The following is an 18,747-nucleotide window of genomic DNA, read 5'->3' on the forward strand; positions in this document are numbered from 1 at the left end:
CATTTTTTCAGGGCGAACTGCTGTGTATCGATTTATTTAAACTAACAGGTCCTGTTAGTTTATAAAACATATTTTGAGAATCGACCTCAGGTACCCATCAGCAGACATTCTGATTGGCTGCATACAATTGGTACAGATGTGAGCCGCTTTTCAAAGTACAGCAGCTTTAATCAAAATTGGCAAACCAGGTAACCATGATAACAACTGAGATAACAGAACATTTTGATTGATTGCAAACAAACGGTAGATAGATTGAGTAAAACTATGGCAGCTATTTTATTTTAAAAATAGCAATTAAATATCATGAGATGTTCTGATTGGCTCAAACACCTCACCATAAAAATAATATGAAAAGTGAGCTCCTTTCAGGTTGATTTAATTAAACTATGGCAGCTCCGTTTAGGTTCTAAAATAATTTTTCCATGGCAACAAATAAACTTCACAAGTGAAATTGAAACAATTTTTCAAGAAAAAAAAAAAGCAAAGTTAGAGGGTGCAGTCAAACATCCACACACATTAACACGGGGTCAAAGGTCTGCGGGCGGCGGAGTCAGCTGGTCATCTGTTGAGCACAGAGAGCCAAGGGGGGTTAAGAGTCTTTTTTTTTCTTAGGCTATCTTGACTGGAGTGAGTTGAGGAGATTCTGTTAGACACAAGTAGTGCTTTGGCAGTGCTACACTGTTGCCAAGGAACAATGTTGATGTGAGTTGATGGGCTTCAATTAGACAAAAGGAAGTCTTTCGACATCTTGTGCATTTTGGTGTCAAGGGCCTATGTTCAAGTGAATGGAGGGGCTTAATTTGGACAATGCAGCTCTGCTCCCATCTGGTGGCTTCTTGACACTCTCGCTTTGCACAGGTTAGCCAGGGCGCTAGAGTGCGACCCGCGTCCAGAGGAACCGGTCCACCGAACGCTGGTGCAAGGGCCGGTGGGGGCCTCAGAGTCATTCGTTATCGGAATTAACCAGACAAATCACTCCAACTAAGAATGGCCATGCACCACCACCCATGGAATCGAGATATGTTGAAGTGAGCTGACGAGCTTGACTAGGACAAAAGTAGTGCTCTGCCATTACCTTATTACAACCCTTTTTCTAAGTCAAAGTCAAGTGGGCTTTTAAATTTTTGGAAAGCCCTGAGATTGGCGACTTCAGAGTAACTGAGTCCAGTCATGTGAGCGGCACTCCCCCCCTCCCTCCCCACCTCACCTGCATCTTCCTCACCGGGCCCCACCGCCTCCATCTTGTCGTCGTCGGGCACAGCTTCGCCCTCCACGCCATTCTCTGCCTCCCACTCCTGCAGCACCTGGTCCAGGTTGAAGCGGCGGCGGTAGTTGACCAGGAAATTCTTTACCTGCACGACCGACTTGTTGCCGATCACGTCTGAGATGGCCTGATAGTCTCGCCCATACTTCCTGATGGCTGTCGATTACGCGGGCCAATTAGAGGCGAGCGTCGCAAAGGCAGCCCAAGATCAGGCCATTTACCTTGAACCGCCAGAAGCTGCTCATCCGAGCTCCAGCGACCATTCACTTTACTGCTCACCTGTGACACATGTTCAAGCTGTCATTATCTTGACATCATAAATCTTCATCCTCACAAGTCTTCATCAGGGTTCCAAGTTAAGGCGCCACCGTGAAAACTGCATTGTTTTTGTCTGATTATGATTCATGTTTGTATTCAGTGCTTGCCTCAGGTTGTCGGAATTGGTCCACTCCGGAGTCTAGTTTCTCCTTGAGAGCGCTGTTGGACTGCTTGATGCTCTGGACCTGAAGTGCACACACTCATTTGCACCCACATTTACACACGCACACACTCAGACACACAGCCGACAGCGGAGACCTGTCGCTTGGCGGCGGTCAGTTGAACGTCCAGCTGGCGCAGGACGCTGTGAGCGCAGGAGCTGGACAGCGAGATCACGTCCTCCTGCTTCAGGAACATTCCTCTGGGGGGGCGGGTCTTGGCCCGGTGGGCACCTTTGACACCTGACGACTGACAATAGGGACGACATTTGAGACAAACTGAAAAGAACATCAACTGCGAACGCAGTGGGAGCACTTATGTGGTTGTTTTTTCAGGCCGAGTACGAGTATTCGAGCACCGGCCGATACCGAGTACCGGTACTTGAAGGTGCCCAAAAAGTCTTGCAAAGTCTTGCAATTGTGATGGAAATGGAAATGCTGTTTTTATTTTGAAGAAAAAAAAACTGTAATGGAAACCTTAAGGTTTCTTAATGTACCAAATACTGTAGTCTACATTTTAAAAATAAAATATTGCATTCAACTGCTGTTTTTATTGAACCAAATATTTCACAAGAGGCCATGTGTACATGGGAGCAAATAATGCTTGGCATACATTTCGTTGCGGGCGTGTGTGCCGGTGTGAACTGCTGACAAGATTTTTGCGCATTCTTACTTTGAGTCCCGCGGCAGCTTTCGGCTCAGAACGCTCCGCTCCCTGAAAACAGGAAGGAAAGGCACACATGAGATGTGTCGTGTGTCCGCGAGCAGACTCAACCGACCTCCTTGCTGTCTTCTTGAGCATGACCGGACTCGGGATCGCTGGCGTGATGCTCCTGACCATCATCGTCGCTGAAAGGCACGGACATATGGTTTTTGAGCGTGGGCTGCAGTCTGATGTGGGTGAGGTCAAAGCCACTGCCGCTCGCTCACCTGTCGTCTCGCTCTCGCTTGACTTTGCGGCTCTGCCTCTCCATCAGGCTGCTTCTGTTGCGGCTTTTCTTCCATGAGTAGTAAAAGCGCACCAAGCTGGCCATGGACTTGTCGGGCAGCTGAAGCGGACAGAAGGTTGAGCGCTGGCGGCGCTCCGGCCACGCGGCGGACGTTAAGGTGGCCCACCATCTGCTGGATGCGGTGGAAGCTCTTCCCGTGGAAGCTGAAGGCCTGCTCGAACAGGACGCGGTCCTCCACCGTCCACTCGTCGGGAAACGGCGTAAAGTTGGGCAGGTCGGCGAGCGATTTCTCCACGTCATGCTGGTGCCAGAACAGCATGCCCAGGGCCTGACAAAGAGGAACGACGCTGACGTCAGGAACGCAATGCTTACCAAAAGGTCACCGAGGCCATTTCTTCACAACAGGCCAAAAACGCCAGACTCCAATTTTCACACACAAGTTGATAAGCTAAAGCGACAGTCGGTAGGGAACACAACAGCCACTATGACAGGCGACCAGTGAAGCCCGACCTGTTCCATGTTGTATCCATGTTTGTCTTTGGCGATGGTGATGTATTCGTCAACTGAAAAACAAACAAACAAAAATCACTTGAAGATGGACTTGAATTTTGAAGCCCCGGCGGCTTGATACTGCGAGCGTCACTTTGCTCTGCCTGAGTGAAAACCAAAAGAAGCAAGTGGTCTTACGTTGACTCTGCTGAACACTGTTGCTGGGACTCCACACCAACAAGCCCACACTATGAGAAAGCTGGCACGCCTTCGCCACTTCTGCAAACACACATGAGGCAAGTGATGGAGCCAACATCGCTTTTGCGGGGCGGTTACCGGCCCGCACTACGGGACGACAACAATTAATCTACGAAGCCGCAACTAATCAATGTTTCAATCAAATGCTTCATGCTTCAATCAAAAAATAAATAAAATTAAATTTAAAAAAAAAAAAGAATTCTGCAAGAATTCTGAAATTTTGTAATGGACTGCTAGGTGGCAGAAGTGGCAACCATTGGCTCGAGTGTTTGACATATTTTTATGTTTGACAATTAATTGATAAATCATGACTGTGCTTTGACAGTTTACAAAAAGTACTTAAACTGCTACTAAAAGTAATGTTTGCATTTTGAGAAGGGTAATTTCTGATGATTTGGACATTTTTAAGTTAAACAAGGTCTCTAAACGATGAATTGATTGTATATAACTGTACCAGCTGCAATGGAAACATATTGTTCAGTACTAGGCAAGGATTAATACTGGATACATGTTAGCAAATTTCACAAGTACATCATCTGCGCTGTTGGCGTTAAATTAGCTTGTAATAGCACATTGACCATCCTGCATTATTGTTAGGTGGGCAACATAAACAATAGGTATTTACTATAGTTATTTTATTATTAATACTCGGGGATTGAGTAGTAATCAGTGAATTATTAGTAACCGATTCAACGAATTGTTTAAAGTGCGAGCGTGCGCATGTTTGTGTGCGTGGGTTGTTGGAGGCTCCCCCATCCAAGCTTGACTTTCTTACCCGGGTCAAAATCCGGAACCACGGCTTGATATTGCGATCCGACCCGCATCCCTCCACCTGCACACCCCCAAAATATGATCACAAGCAACTTTAAATGTGGTAAACGTGAGCTAGTTTTACTTTTTATTCTTCCGGGGGCTCGGACCGAGGCTACCCACCGTTCTCGTCGTCACTACTGCAGCCTGAACTTCCATCTTCCCAGCAGCCCCGGCTGCTGATTCCATTACCGGACACACTCTTCCCGCCGATGCTGACCGCCGCTCCAGGGCCGCGACCTCGCCTCTTGCCTGCTACCGCCGCCGCCTCCGCGTTCCTGTCGAGCATGGGCGCCATGGGCCAGACGTGACCGACGCTGAGCGGCTACGCCTGGAAGAAGTGGGCCGACTTGGACGCGACTCCTCTGAGCCTCGCCACAATAGCAAGGCTTAAAAGAGAGAGAAAAAAGTGAGCGAGTAACTAACTGGAGTAAAGTAGAACCGGAAGTTAAGGCCGGATGTAGACGAAGAAGAATTTGTAGTTGAATAAAGCCAAGCCTTGTTTCGGTTTTAACATGAACAGGAATATTATGTAGACCCTATGATTTTGGGGACTGGAGACAGCGGTAACCAATAACTAATTTATTTTAGGAACGTCCCAGTTAGTCTTGATCGAGGTTTCTGATTTACTGTTCAATACTCGTAATACACCGATATAAATTACGTTTTTTTTTCCTTACAAGACACAAGGCCTATGAAGCAACTAAAACAGGTTGTCACGGTCACTCACCAAAAGGACAAATAAAAAAGCCACGAAAACCTCCGCACATTTAACAAAACATTTCAAAATGTTTCCATTAAAGGCAACTGTAATATACATATTACTCACGCTGTTTGATTACTCGCATGATGCAATTGCGTACTGCAAGCGCTAGATGTGCCCCGACAACAACGAAAATAAGAAACAAAAGACGTCTAAGGAAGTTGACGCTGGTTACGAGCAGGTGAAAATATTTTTTTCATAAAACAGTTACATTATTATAATTTAGAGGGCGGGGAAACATTGAACGAACAAGTGCTGTTAAAATTAAAAGTAGCCATCCTTAACGGCTACTTTTAATTTAACTAAATAAACGTTTATTGAAACGAAAGACACTTGTAGGCTGTTACGTGTTCGCGTAATGTTGCGCCTCCGTGTCCGGCGCGATAATCAGTCACGTCGTGGTGTAAGAGTTTGCTATGCCTGCAATGGTCGATATGCACTTAGTACCGCCCCTCTCTCGAGCCCCCAAACAAACACCCATAATTGGAAGTACCTGAGGGCAAGTGAGTCTGATTGCAGAACGCAGAAGCGTAACACTCCTCCCACACTCTGGTAAATCACACTCCGCCCCTGCCCACACAAGGCCCCTATGCCGAGGGAAAGGTGGAGCGCCTGTAGACTATAAATGTCCCAAGGCTCCAGAAACGCCTGTTGGAGTGACACGGCCACCACAGAAGCTCACAACACAGACCCAGGTTTCTTCCTCAAAGTGTGGTGGCACCATCATGCCCTGGCTGCTCTCATCTCCACCGCATCCTTCCACGCTGTCCCCATCCCAGCGACACTGTGAGCGTACTGCCTTTGCCTTCTACTGCGCAGTGCGGGACCAACTTCCAGCGTGGCTGTTGGAGGACATGCGCAGCATGGAGGTGTTCCTGTGGGATGACGGCCACCCGCGCGCCTTCTCGCCCGGAGATGCACTTATGTACGCGCTGGTGCACGACCACCAGGACTATGCACGCTATCTCCTCCGCAGTTTCTCTGTCAAGGCACTACACGTGTCACAATGTGGCATATGCCAAAGCAGCGGGTCGGTGCATCTGCACGTGGCGGTGCGTTACAACCGGACCGCCATCCTGGGATTGATGGTGGACTTGGTGAAGGAGTCAGCGCCTGAAGGATGGTGTCAAGAGTACCTGAACAGCTGCGGAGGCTGTGCGCATGGAGCAGATGCAGGGAAGACACCGGTGCAGTTGGCAGTGGAACTGTCACGGGCTGACTGTTTGCTGCTTCTCCTGGCGCATGGAGCACGGCCGAATGCTTTGGATGCGGCACTACTGCGACTCGCCGCTTCTGGTGGGGCCGAGCGACGCGATGCCCAGCACTGCTTGGAGCTGCTTCTGCTTTTTGCACCGGAGCCGGTGGCACTGTGTTGCCTGCGGGATGAGCCGCAAAGATGGCAAAGCCTCCTGGGGCGGAATGTGTTTGGCTGGTTGAGCGGTTCAGCTCCGCCGCCACTTCTGCTTCAGGCTCTCAGGACCATAGCCCAGGCTGTCCCAGGTCAAATGAGCCTGTTGCCCACTTTCTTGCAACCGCACCGTGAATTGAGATTGGACTTTTCCTTACCGTGGAAATAGACTGAAGCATGATAGTGTTTGTGATGTCAAGGATCCTATGATCCACGACTCCAGACCATGAGCCCATGTACATTTTGGAGTTTGATTGTGTATGAAGGTGAAGGACACTCAACTGACACTGGAGTCAGCAGCTTCGTGTTTAATATGTTCATGGGTGAGTTTCCAACCAATCAACACACAGTACAGTAAAGTGCAACTTAAGAGTCAAGTCTGCCAGAAAACATCAAAGTTCACCAGACTGGTTGGTCATGTCAGCTGATGTCAGCGGATGTGTCCACAGGACATATTTGGTTGGTTGACCGGTCTGGCCCTGCCAATTACTATCGCTTTAGAATGTCACGACTTTAGCTTAGTCTGTCCCTGGTCAAATGAGCCAGCTACCTGCTTCCCAGTAGCCACCTGATGAGCTAGACTAGATATTCCGTTACTGTGAAAACATACTGTGGTGTTTCGTGACAAGGTAAATGGTTCAGATCCTTGAGTTTGGACAATGAGTGCATGTATATTTTTGTGTTTTGATTGCGTAATAAAATGAAGGCCACTCAACTGAAGCTGGACTCAGCAGTTTCTCCAAGAAACCAACGGACATCCTTGCCCTCCTGGGGGTTAAGATTAGAGCGTGTCAATAATATTTGTCAACTGCAGGAGACGTTTCTGTGATTTAGGGCTATATAAATAAACTTGACTTGGCCTTCACAATTGACTAAAGTCCAGGGCATATGTCTGAGTCCCAGTGAGTACCAAAATCAAATCTGTCGAGTGTGTATGGAGTTCATCACAGGCAATATCGTAAGGTGGAAGATTCCTTATCCCCCTTAGTTCTCGAACCCAGTGGCACTAAATATCACTTGTGTTCATCCATCCACTGGTGTCAAGAGTTTCTGTGAGAATCTAAATCCACCAGAGGTGAGTGAGGGATTAGTTCCTGTTCCCACTAGAGTTTTTCCACCATCACTTACAGCCCTTCAAAACACAATCTGGGCGTCATACTTGTCTTAGTTGTACAGTACTACACGCACAGTTGATCAGAGGCCATACTTGACATCCGTTGGACCAGTTTGGAAATAGTTCGAGCAAGTTCAAGCCATTGCTTGGCCTTAAAGTTCATCCTTGTAATGTGAACATCACACTTGCTAGGAAATAATGTCAGCCGCCAGGTCAGTGTCATTCCACAAGGTGTTGGAAAAAAGTGACAATTATCTTACACAAGTCCACGCCGAACGAGATCAGAGGAGTTCCCACTCGTCGTCAACATCGTCGCCGCCGGAAGGCGTGGGACGCCGGGACGTTTGTGGAAGGCGCTTTGTCATCCGGCGGGCCAGTCCGCCAATCCCAGTCACCGCCCACAGGTCGTCATCAGGAGTGACTGCCAGGACATACGAAAAGAGCGAGGAGACCGCCTTGAAAGATCCAGGGTGAAAATTTTCTATGAAAAGTTCATGTGGGCAATTTGGAAATAGCTACTGCCTTGTGGTACAGTGACAACAGGTGTTAACTGAAAATTGTAAATGCAGTTTATTATTATAAATGTCCATTAATTCCTATGGAGAACTTTCAACTTCGACATTTCACTGAATTTTGCCACCCTCGTAAGAACCGAGGACAAAAGCAATAAACATTTGCTAAGCACCTTAGAGACCAAGAAGACCAAGTAGAAAAGTACAAAACCACACTTACCAGTCAACCAGTTGACGTTTCCTGGTATCTTCTTCCAGTAGTCCCCAGCTGGGTTTCTATCAGAGATGCCATAACGTCGAGCCAAGTCTCCATTGACACATCGGACCCAAACTGTCCGACAACTGAGAACCAGCTGATTGACGCTCAGACCTGAAGTACAGACAGACAGCTGAGGTTCGGACAAATAATCATATACAAGCTGAGTTGAGAACAGACCTGGCACGAGGTCCCAATCTGTCCCAACAGGCATCTCATCGCTGAGTCCCATCCGAACAAAGACGGCACCTCTATTGTCCACGGCCCACAGATGGCAATCATTTGGACTTGTCTCGATACTGACGAGCTGGACTCCAACGGGCTGCAAGGAACACGATTACCTGGACAAGCGCCTACATGCGTGGGCATTCTGGATTTGTAGTACTAGGTGTGTGTCATCTACTCTGGTGGTTTTAGATCTGTGGTACATCTGTAGCCAGTCCTAAAAAATGTTACCTGGAGAGGCAGTCTTGGACAAGTGGCTCCAGATATGCATTAACAAGATTGGTTGGAAAAGTTTTAATGTGTGTTACCTGGACAGGGGGTTCTATGTGTATCCAAGCAGGAAGCATCATGTTAGGGTTCAGCGGTTGGGTTCCAACGCGGAAGTAGACCAGTCCTCGACTGTCGAGAGCCCAAACGTTCTGGCTGCCGCAGCTGATGCTCACCAAACGTACACTTCCTGTCTCGAACACACACAATACTTGCATGCATACAATAGTGGACGTGTGCTATCGAGCCAAAGATGTGAATCCAGAGTTCAAGGCTAAGGTGAAAAATGAGTGCAGCAAGAGCATCTGCACTTTCAGAGCAGATTCCAGGTCAGTCTGTTTTTGGGAGAACAGACTCATATTTCAAAGCTGCCCCACTAACCTTTGACGACTTGACACTCACTAATCAGCACAGGTCGCTCAAAATATTAACAACAGAAAATGTTAACTCCACATCACAGCAATCCGTTAAGTGGATAGAAAGGAAACGATGGAGGTTAAATGTACCGCATTTGTTAGCTTGTAACGGTTATATTAGCTCATAACAGGCATGATAGGAAACGGTAGGATGCCACAGACACATTACCAAGGAACTAACATATTAGGCAAGGTTAGCTGGTAATAATTAGCACATAACGGGCATGCAATCCTATGGGAGCTCGGAACAGACACATTGTTAACATGGGACGCGTGTTAGCTTATGAGAGGTACCTTAGTACTAATGGCACGCTAACCAATTTTAGTTCATAACATACAAATCAGCAAATGTTAGCAAGTCACAGACCCATTAGTAACTGTTAACCTCTATCAGGCCCTTACAAAATGTTAGTCTCTAAATGGGATATTAGCTAATGTTTACTAACAGTAAATTATAGTGTTCACTTAATTAGACTAAAAATATATATATTTAATGGTGTGCCTAGAGATTTTTTGAATGGAAAATACAGCATATCCTTCGGTTCAATAAAAGTTAGAAAACACTCAGCTAGATCATGTCTGTCAGTCAGTCAGTCAGTCAGAGACATAGCTGTGTTAGCAAATGTTAGAAGGTTAACAGGCTTGTTCGGTCACGTCAAATATATTCCAAAGATCAACGGGCTCCAACCATCTGGGGGCTGAAAGCTGACCTTGCGCCTGCGTCACTGTCACAGTCTTGGGGCGACATAAACAAGCGGCGGAACGTGTGACTTGCAGTCATGCGCTCGCTGATAGTGAGAAGGGCCACAACTAAAAACAGAACTGATAAAGCTTGTTATGCAACATTCAGCTGTTGATGTGACATGGAACAGCTAGGTGTGTGTACGTGTGTGTGTGTGTGTGTGTGTGTGTGTGTGTGTGTGTGTGTGTGTGTGTGTGTGTGTGTGTGTGTGTGTGTGTGTGTGTATGTGTGTGTGCGTGCGCGTCAATCTACCCACATGATTTTTATTGTCGTTAAATGAATTGAAGCAAAGGTGATGAGATAGCTCTATGACGATTTCTGCCTAGTAGGTAATAAGTGACTCAACATCAGTGTGTCCAATGAAGTAAGACACACATACTAGGGCTGGGCGATGTGGACAGAATCCAATTTCTATATTCATGCCAGGTATCTGCATAACCATATACCGTATTTGCCGGTGTATAAGTCGGCTCGGTGTATAAGTCGACCCCCTAAAATTCGACGGAAATTTACTATTTTATGATATATCCTTTGTATAAGTCGAGCTCAATTGTTGCATTATATTAAACTTCAAAATTCAATCAGAAATATGCGAAATTTATTGACAAAATGTGTTCAAATTCGCGAGTTTGTAGCGAGCGATCTATACGCCATTTTAAATATTATTTACTTCATGACCCTGTGATATTACGCGCCGAGAGAGACTAACAAAAATGAACACTCTTAGAAACTGGTTTATTTTTAGTTAAGAAACTACAAATTATAATTATAAAGTGATTGCCGGTACATAGAGTTCAAAATTCGTCTTCATCGTCGCTATTTCCGAAAAGCTCGTTCCATTCGTTTTCGTTTAGTTTGTTGTCATAAAGGGCATCTTCTTGGTCTTCTCTATCCTGAGAGCGTTTGGCAAATATTTTCTAAGTGCCAACGGCTCTTGCGCCATAAAGAGTCCGCCCCCGCTGGTTCCCCATGTCGGCCAGAACAAGTGAAAATTCGGCCTCTTCCCCTGGAAGTCTGGCCAAGTTTGGCGAATATTTTCTAAGTGCCAACGACTCAACCGCCGTAAAATGTCCGCCTCGGCTGGTTCCCCATGTCGGCCAGAACAAGTGAAAATTCGGCCTCTTCCCCTGGAAGTCTGGCCAAGTTTGGCAAATATTTACAAAGTGCGAACGACTCAACCGCCGTAAAGTGTCCGCCTCGGCTGGTTCCCCGTGTCGGCCACCACAAGTGAAAATCCGGCCTCTTCCCCTGGAAGTCCGGCCAAGTTTGGCGAATATTTTCTAAGTGCCAACGACTCAACCACCGTAAAGTGTCCGCCTCGGCTGGTTCCCCGTGTCGGCCACCACAAGTGAAAATTCGGCCTCTTCCCCTGGAAGTCCGGCCAAGTTTGGCGAATATTTTCTAAGTGCCAGCGACTCAACCGCCGTAAAGTGTCCGCCTCGGCTGGTTCCCCGTGTCGGCCACCACAAGTGAAAATTCGGCCTCTTCCCCTGGAAGTCCGGCCAAGTTTGGCGAATATTTTCTAAGTGCCAACGACTCAACCGCCGTAAAGTGTCCGCCTCGGCTGGTTCCTCTGGTCGGCCAGAACAAGTGAAAATTCGGCCTCTTCCCCTGGAAGTCTGGCCAAGTTTGGCGAATATTTTCTAAGTGCCAACGACATTCATTTAGACATGGCGATTGAATGTTTACGTACCGGTAGTTATTGTCGTTGCTTGACGCGCGATGACTCGCACATTCGCTCAATACCCAGTACTTCCCCCCAGCAGTCATCGTCGCTGCCTGGCTTTCGATGTCCGTTATTGAGGTGAGAATATTTGAAATTGTTGCTGAGGATGCGTGTTAATGCGACAAACGCTTTATAATGATTCAGTTTCTCGCTGTTTGATGAGCCTGACGGACGCACACCCACGCACAATGAGACGCATGAGAAACGGCCTTGGTTACCATCACATTTGAAGCGATGAATACGAAGTTAAATTTTATGACTCGGTGTATAAGTCGAGGTCGATTTTTGTCGGTTGATTTTGGATCGAAAAAGGTCGACTAATACACCGGCAAATACGATATATGATGATGACGACGACATTGCTATGGGTACAGTAAAAACTAAAGAAAAACAAAAATGAGCTGTAAAAGACAACATGTGTTGTGGTAACAGCCCAAAAAGTCATCTATGGCCAGCAAAGATGGCGCGAACTTATCGGGACGACAATACGTACCGAGCTGATTGAGGTCCAGCGAGGTCCAGTGGAGACCGGTGGGACACGACAAAGACAGGGTGCGGATGAAGACCCGGCCGTGGACGTCCAGTCCCCAGAAGGCGTCGCGGCAAGCCGACAGCTGGGTCAGCTCCACCTGGTGGCGAGAACGGCGGCAGAACATGAGGACAGCATAGGCGCAAGTGCAGAACATCATCGGGAAAAGGGGAGTGACCTCCGGTGGCAGCGTGACCGTGGACGGGCGAAGTTCTCCGTCCTGGTCCCACACGCAGAACAGATCCTTCTTGCTCTGAGCCAACCACAGGAAGGCACCTGAAATGCACCCGCTGGTTGTCAATCAGTGCGAGCGACTTTGTGTGCGCTAGTGTGTTAGTGAGAAACTTTGTTGTGCACGCCATCGAGTGATGTTGTTCTTTGTGTATTGCTATGAGTGGCGTGTAGTCCAGGCCTCACCGTCTTTGTGGGGCAGGGCCGAGGAGGTAATGGAGCTCCACCTGGTGGCCGCCACAGTCCCTCTGGGTACGAGGTTCTGCCAGAAAGTTCCCACCAGGCCGCCGCGCGCCAAGTGCAACCGGTTGCGTCCAGATGCCACCCAGACGCCGCCCGCGTTGGCGCTGACCAGGCTGGGCTGGCGCTGCGAGTACTGAGACAGGAAGGCCACCACCCGCTCCACCGGTGCCTTTGTTACCGTGGCGACACTTTGCGTGGCGCTCAGGAGCGTCTGGAACAAGCTGCCTTGATCGAAGACCACATAGTCGGAAATGCTAACCTGAGGGACACCGCATTACAAATTGTCACGCACACACACCATCACATACCACCTTATCCAGCTCTGTCATCAAAGTTGCGAAAGGCCAACTCCGACATAGGCGGCGCGGCATACCTGCCACCAGTGGTCGTCGTCGCCCTGCGGCCGCTGCGAGGAGACACCCGTCCTGAAGTAGAGTCTCCCATTGATGTCCAGCGCCCAGGCCGTGCCACCTTCGCCCAGCGTGATGCACATGAGCTCCACGCCCTGAGCCTCGCTGTCATAGAAGACAACAGAGCGCGATGGATATGCTCTCACGTGCAGTTCAGCGACGCAACGTCAGCTTTAAGGTAATTGCGGTAATATCGCAGTCATCACGATGACCGTCTGCGGGTCGACGTCGCGTGGGTAATGGTCCAGCGAGCAGAACAGAATACGTTTGTTGCCTTTTTTTTTTTTTTTTACCTGACGGTGTCGTACTTCCAGGCGTTACCCAGGCCGCAGAAGCTGTCGAGGCCTTCCCTGTAGAAGAGAGCGTTGTGCTCGCTCAGGGCCCAGACCACGCCCCCCCGCGCGCACACCTGACTGAACACGCATGGCACGTCCACCTTCACCGAGCGGGCGCATGGCCGCTCCACACTCAGGCCTGGCGCAAACGACCGTGACGAGAAGGTGAGATGAAGCGGATTCAGGCGATGCCCGAATGCTCAATGCCAAAAACGGGAAGTTACCCGTCTGGAGGTACAGGTCCCCGTTGGTCCCCACGATCCAGGCCGAGTCATCGCCGAGGGCCACGTAGGCCGTCTGCTTAGCCGCCTTGTACCAGTGACGCTTGCCATGCGCCGAGACTTTGGCGCAGGCGTATGCCGTCATGCTCTTCTGCTCCACCTTCCACAACAGGTGACCTAGCACGAGGCCGGCTATGTTTAGCTGAGCGCTGCTAACACACACGCTCACGCAAAAGGGCTGGGCTCACCTGAGGGAGAGAGCGCCACCTGGTGAATGTTGTCCTCAAAACGCTGCCACTGGAGGCTGCTTCCAGGCAGAAGGCTGCAGTAGAGTCCGCCCTTAAAGTCCAAACACCACACGTACCTGCCGTCCACACACGTAACATTGCATCACGTGCACACGCACTTGCAGCTACACACGCACACACCTGTCAGTCACGTGAAGACTCAGTATTCCACATGCGGGTCCAGAATACCCCATCCAGCTTTCTGCCAGCTAGAAAGACATTTTTTTTTTAATGTGGGCAGTTGGGGATGGCGGGAGTCCCGTCTTCAGCTTCCCCACCTGTCTTAGCACTTCACAGCCATGTTTTTTTTTCTGTAAGGCTCACCTGCTCAGCTTTGCATCCAGGTCCGTTCCGAGCGTTCCGCTGCAGCACTTCATCAGCCGTTTGACTTTTAGCAGCGCCGCCGTGTTCCGCATCGACGCCGGGAAGACTGTGGCGGTAGATGTCACCCTCCTCGTCATCACTGGACATGCTCGGCTTCGTGCTGGGGAGTCCGGAATTTCCGGTCTGGTCCATCACATCGGCGGGTGGCACAGAGTCGTCCTCCTACAGTTGTCACGGACATTTGTTACAGCAATGGTTTTCTACGTGTTAAAGCCTGTGCCACAGTCCACATATGGTAGCGCTTACCTGTTGAACCTCCGCTTGCATGGCGGGACTGAGGAAATTCTCATCCTGTTCGTCGGTGGGCTGCCGCTCCTGTCCTTCACGCTGCAAGTAGGAGAAGGTGCACTCTAGCAACATGTCCACGTTGGGGGTGAGGACCAACGTTTCCTTCTGCGAGGGCAAGCAGCTGAGGAGAAGCTGGTGTAAGATGGCGGTCACGGTAACAGGAAGTGGAGAGCGCTGCTGTTAACTGCAAACCTGGAATCCTCCTCCTGAGCTTCATCCTCCTTCTCAGTTCTGTCCCCGGTCTCCATTGGAGAGTCCTGTTTTGGAAGTTCCAGATCCCGGAGAGAGGGCCCACTGCCGCCGTCAGAACAGCTGCCGTCCTGGATTACAAACATGGACTCGGAGCACCTGCTCTCGGACAGGCGATTGCCACCGCCGCTGTCTGCCAAAAGAGAACAAAGAGTCGCTTTGTGAGCTGGCTCACTGTTGTGTGTGGAAGGCTGCCATGCGGTGCATTTTTTACAGTGCTTGCGCTTGCCTTGTCGTTGCCTCTTCTTCTTCTTCACCTTGACGGCTTTCACCACCAGCTCCTGCCACACCTCCTCCTGTCCCAGGGGAGCGCTGTAGCGGCGGGAGTCGGCATTGTTTCCGTGGAGACTGTCCCAAGAAGTGACTGAGCTGCTGCGGCTACGCGAGCAGTTGCTCGGGATGTCGGCGCCCTGAGAAAAAGCACAGGACGCTTGCTACTTCAGGTGCAGGCAAAGCTGGTGCATACAGAACTGGTACCAGTAAAATATCTGGCAGATGCAGAAGTAGCTTCACTCAAATAGTGTAAATAAATGGCACACATCAAATAAATTATGGAGTCCTCATCACCTCCTCCTTCTCCTGCGCTACTTCAGCTTCCTCCTCTTCCTCAGCGAGGCTCCCGCCCTCCACAATGATGGCCACCGTCCTGATCGGCTGAGCCGTCTCCACCCAACCCGTGGGCATGACCGCGTTGGCTTGCGGCGTCAATGGCGACGACAGACGCACAGGGTAGTGGGACGGTGAATGCGAGACGCCCTCCGGACCGTCCGACAGTCGAATGAGGTCTCTGTCTCCCTTTAGGACGAAGATCTCGTTGTCACAGCAGGACAGCGACACTATGTCCCCGCTGCTCTCCAAGGCGCCGACCAGCACCTGAACGCAGCAGCGGGAGAGCCCGATTACGTATACGGCCCTCGTAAGTCAGCAATGGCACGGTGGCACCTGGTTGTTGCAGTCCATCACGTAGACGCTGTATTCGTTCCAGCTGAGGATCCAACCTTCCTTGAGGAAGCAGCTGAGCAGACCCAGCTGACGCTCGGACGGACGGTACGCCCCTACCAGACAAGGGCGGGGGAAGATCTCAAAGTGGGGAATCTGTCGGACAAACGAGTAAGACAAAACAAAGAGTCACCGGCGGTGACAACGGCAGGAGCACTTTTGTCACAGTACCGGTTGCGGTACCGAAAGCAATTTCAAGTGTTTGTGTCAGCAGATGGAGCAGAAGCAGTGGCGGCGGTCCCATTAGATTGAGTCATTACCAGGAGCAGTCAAATGCCAGCAAGATCAAGTATCAGAACGGGTACGAGCAGTTGAAACTGGTCTAAGTACCAGTCAAAACGTACCAAAGTGCCAGCAGTGGTAGTCGAGTACCACAAAATGATCAAAATCAATATCAGCAATGGTGGCAATGGATCGATACCGACATCAGCAATAGCAACCACTACAAGTCAAATAGCAAGTACGAGTTGAACTTGGGTGGAAGTACCGGAGTGTTGAAGAACGCTTTGAGCAGTCTGGTGTCCACCACATGACCCGACACATCCGACCTCCACAGTCGAAGTCCCGGTCGGGCTGCGAACACTTGAAGGTCACTCTGCTTGCAAAGACCCGGTAGGAAGCAGGCCCCGAACCTTCCACTACTGACACACACACGTACGCACGTTTACTGTTCCCCCCCAAAAATGACAACATACAGTCAATCATGGCAAAACTGCAAAAATTCTAGTAGAGCCCCGAGTGACACTTGAGGGTTACTTGAGACTTCATGACTTGTGTGACTTGTGTGCAACTCCTAGAGGAGGGAGGGAGGGAGGCAGGGAGCCAGGCAGACACACGCACACAAACGTACACACACACACACAAACAAACACACGCAAACGTGCACACACACACAGACACACACACACTGCATCCTGTTCACGCAGCGTGCAACACGTGACCCTCACCTCTTCCTGGGTTTGGCACCGAGCTGCTGGATCTGCTGCGTGTGCGTGCAGTATAGCAGCGAGCGTTGCTGCGTAGACACCAGGAGAACCCGGTGACTGTAGTCCAGCTGCACGACGCCACCCGGTTCCTCCAACAAGAGCACTGGCGTGCATGTGCCCTGGAAAGACACACGTACGGCGTGCGTCACGTCGCCAGATGCCAGGCGGAATACAAGCATCACTACTTGGCAGGAAACGAACACTAAATTTGCCATACCTTTAGCTTGATTCACACAAATAACAAACTGCATGTGGAGGACGAGCAACAGTGTTGATTTGTCAAACAAAAAAAAGATAAAATCATGTGACCGAAGACCCCCATGTGTGGCGCTTGGTATCAACGTGGCGGCCTTGCGGTGTCACCTGATCGAGGTCCAGAGCGGAGAAGACCACGCGGCCTTTGTCGTCCCCAGAGAAAAGTTTCATGCCGTTGGTGCTCCACGCCAAAGACGTCACCGTGCCTTTGTGGAGGCCCACCACGTCGAAGCGCCGCAGCTGGACGCACACGCAAACACGTGCAAACTGAGCACATCATTTCACGCAAGTGAAATCCCAGTGTGCGGCTTCGGGGCACGCAGCTCACCTGCTTGTTGCGTCCCGGCAACGGTGACACCAACTGGAAGATGGCCACTCGGCCTGAGGCCGTTCCCACGGCGACCAGGTCGTCGAAGCAACTCAGCAGCTTCACGGCCGTGATGGCGTCGCACTTTCCCTGAACACATGCACTTGTTTAAAAAAGCGGATGGATCGGAGCGCACCAGACAGGAAGACGAAAAAGAGCGCCACCTCCAGGCTGTACTTGTTCATGTGAGCCAGGCGGCGGCAGTAGAGATACAACATGCCGATGCTGCTGCCCACCGCCACAAAGTCACGGCTGCTATCTACCGCCGTCAGGTAGACCACCACCGAGCGGAATCCCCGCTGAACCTGCAGACACAATTTACAACGCTGCTAATGCTTCTGTGCCCTGTACATAGATTGTACATTAGTCCTTGTCCAGTCGACTGCCGCATACTCACGGTTTGGCGCAGAGTTGTTGTTTTTTTGTCAATATATCAATATTATTTAGATTAGTTGTTTCTGGTTTGTTTTCCCTATTTCTCATTCCTCCAATGCATTTCATTCCAATTATAGACGGACTTCCCCTCTCCCAGCTCTTAGGCAAAGTCCACTCTATGCCACTTTACTCATGGCCTCATCGTGTAAAATATGTGCACATGTGTTTTACTTTGGCTGGGATGGCGTTCAGCAGGTGCTGGAGTGGGCAGAATTCCCTCAACACGGATGGCTGGCTCTCCATGGTTCCGTTCTGTGGAGGAAGAACAATTTCATTTCTGATCCCAAAGCCATATTTACAAGTGTTCAATAAACAGCTACATTCTTTATAAATACACTGTCACTGCAACAATATGATACCAAAACTATTGGAAATTTTGTTTAAATTTCAAAACCAAGACAAACACAATGGAGCGTTGAATTAAAATTGACGCACGCACGCAGGAAGGCAGGCGAGCAAGCACGTACACACATGTACACACGTACATACACACACGCGCACGTACACACACGCACGTACACGTGCGCGCGCGCACACACGCACACATACAGTGTTCTGTTTTGAGCGAGCCTGTCCGAGCACAAGCTAACAGGCGAGCAATAACATGGCGAGGTAATAATATTGACAACGGAACAAAATGTCACACTCAGTCTAATGTCGCGTGGAACGCGTCGCTCGGTTGTGCGTCCAGATGTTATTCATCCCAGCAGCTGGTGGATGGTAAACAGAGGCGACATCGCCCTGTCAGTCTGGCAAACGTTATATTGTTGTCGTCATCGAAATGCGTCCGTCTCCCGCTACCCGCCATTTGGTTTGTGACGTCATCTTTATGCGTTATTGTGTTTTTGTTCT

General features: G+C 49.7%; 3 protein-coding genes across 7 annotated transcripts; 1 reads left to right on the forward strand and 2 right to left on the reverse strand.

The window, feature by feature from the left end:
• Positions 1 to 147: 147 nt before the first annotated feature.
• rcor1 (REST corepressor 1) lies at positions 148 to 4,545 on the reverse strand. Its single transcript, XM_049741042.2, has 13 exons — positions 4,371 to 4,545; positions 4,213 to 4,269; positions 3,378 to 3,458; positions 3,201 to 3,253; positions 2,857 to 3,018; positions 2,671 to 2,789; positions 2,520 to 2,589; positions 2,414 to 2,455; positions 1,841 to 1,990; positions 1,690 to 1,767; positions 1,486 to 1,543; positions 1,208 to 1,420; positions 148 to 562 (listed from the first exon to the last, which is right to left on the reverse strand). Exons 1-13 carry the CDS (start codon positions 4,543 to 4,545, stop codon positions 528 to 530), a joined length of 1,293 nt encoding a protein of 430 aa, XP_049596999.1. The 3' UTR covers positions 148 to 527.
• tecpr2 (tectonin beta-propeller repeat containing 2) lies at positions 4,488 to 18,711 on the reverse strand. Of its 5 annotated transcripts, none has more exons than XM_049741029.2 (25): positions 18,542 to 18,711; positions 18,067 to 18,147; positions 17,625 to 17,765; positions 17,422 to 17,550; positions 17,202 to 17,333; positions 16,800 to 16,957; positions 16,340 to 16,493; positions 15,796 to 15,948; positions 15,421 to 15,726; positions 15,083 to 15,263; positions 14,797 to 14,986; positions 14,563 to 14,725; positions 14,257 to 14,478; positions 14,074 to 14,141; positions 13,894 to 14,009; positions 13,649 to 13,822; positions 13,383 to 13,563; positions 13,053 to 13,194; positions 12,623 to 12,938; positions 12,384 to 12,481; positions 12,170 to 12,305; positions 8,834 to 8,982; positions 8,265 to 8,622; positions 7,793 to 7,953; positions 4,488 to 4,636 (listed from the first exon to the last, which is right to left on the reverse strand). In XM_049741029.2, the coding sequence occupies exons 2-24, from the start codon at positions 18,136 to 18,138 to the stop codon at positions 7,814 to 7,816; spliced, it is 3,879 nt and encodes a 1,292-aa protein (XP_049596986.1). In that variant the 5' UTR covers positions 18,139 to 18,147; positions 18,542 to 18,711; the 3' UTR covers positions 4,488 to 4,636; positions 7,793 to 7,813. The 5 variants fall into 5 exon arrangements, with proteins under 5 accessions (XP_049596986.1, XP_049596985.1, XP_049596988.1 ...); XM_049741028.2 differs by lacking the exon at positions 4,488 to 4,636 and adding an exon at positions 6,712 to 7,186; XM_049741031.2 differs by lacking the exon at positions 4,488 to 4,636 and having other exon boundaries at positions 6,712 to 7,953; positions 8,265 to 8,414; positions 8,481 to 8,622; positions 18,542 to 18,710.
• ankrd9 (ankyrin repeat domain 9) lies at positions 5,621 to 7,138 on the forward strand. Its single transcript, XM_049741048.2, has one exon. It carries the CDS (start codon positions 5,736 to 5,738, stop codon positions 6,585 to 6,587), a length of 852 nt encoding a protein of 283 aa, XP_049597005.1. The 5' UTR covers positions 5,621 to 5,735; the 3' UTR covers positions 6,588 to 7,138.
• Positions 18,712 to 18,747: the final 36 nt, after the last annotated feature.

The sequence above is a fragment of the Syngnathus scovelli genome, chromosome 14 (assembly GCF_024217435.2).
Source record: "Syngnathus scovelli strain Florida chromosome 14, RoL_Ssco_1.2, whole genome shotgun sequence".
Lineage (NCBI taxonomy): Eukaryota > Metazoa > Chordata > Actinopteri > Syngnathiformes > Syngnathidae > Syngnathus > Syngnathus scovelli.

Bases quoted from the DNA above. Each gene is read 5' to 3' on its own strand.
- rcor1 (XM_049741042.2), bottom strand. From the start codon at position 4,545: ATGGCGCCCATGCTCGACAGGAACGCGGAGGCGGCGGCGGTAGCAGGC. The intron at 2,590-2,670 runs GTGAGCGAGCGG...CGTGCCTTTCAG, and splicing joins AAGCGAGAGCGAGACGACAG to CGACGATGATGGTCAGGAGC. The intron at 1,768-1,840 runs GTCTCCGCTGTC...TGTGCACTTCAG, and splicing joins TGACCGCCGCCAAGCGACAG to GTCCAGAGCATCAAGCAGTC.
- ankrd9 (XM_049741048.2), top strand. From the start codon at position 5,736: ATGCCCTGGCTGCTCTCATCTCCACCGCATCCTTCCACGCTGTCCCCA.
- tecpr2 (XM_049741029.2), bottom strand. From the start codon at position 18,138: ATGGAGAGCCAGCCATCCGTGTTGAGGGAATTCTGCCCACTCCAGCAC. The intron at 14,010-14,073 runs GTGTGTGCGTGT...TGTGGACGGCAG, and splicing joins AGTCTTCACGTGACTGACAG to GTACGTGTGGTGTTTGGACT. The intron at 13,564-13,648 runs GTAACTTCCCGT...CGTTTGCGCCAG, and splicing joins GGACCTGTACCTCCAGACGG to GCCTGAGTGTGGAGCGGCCA.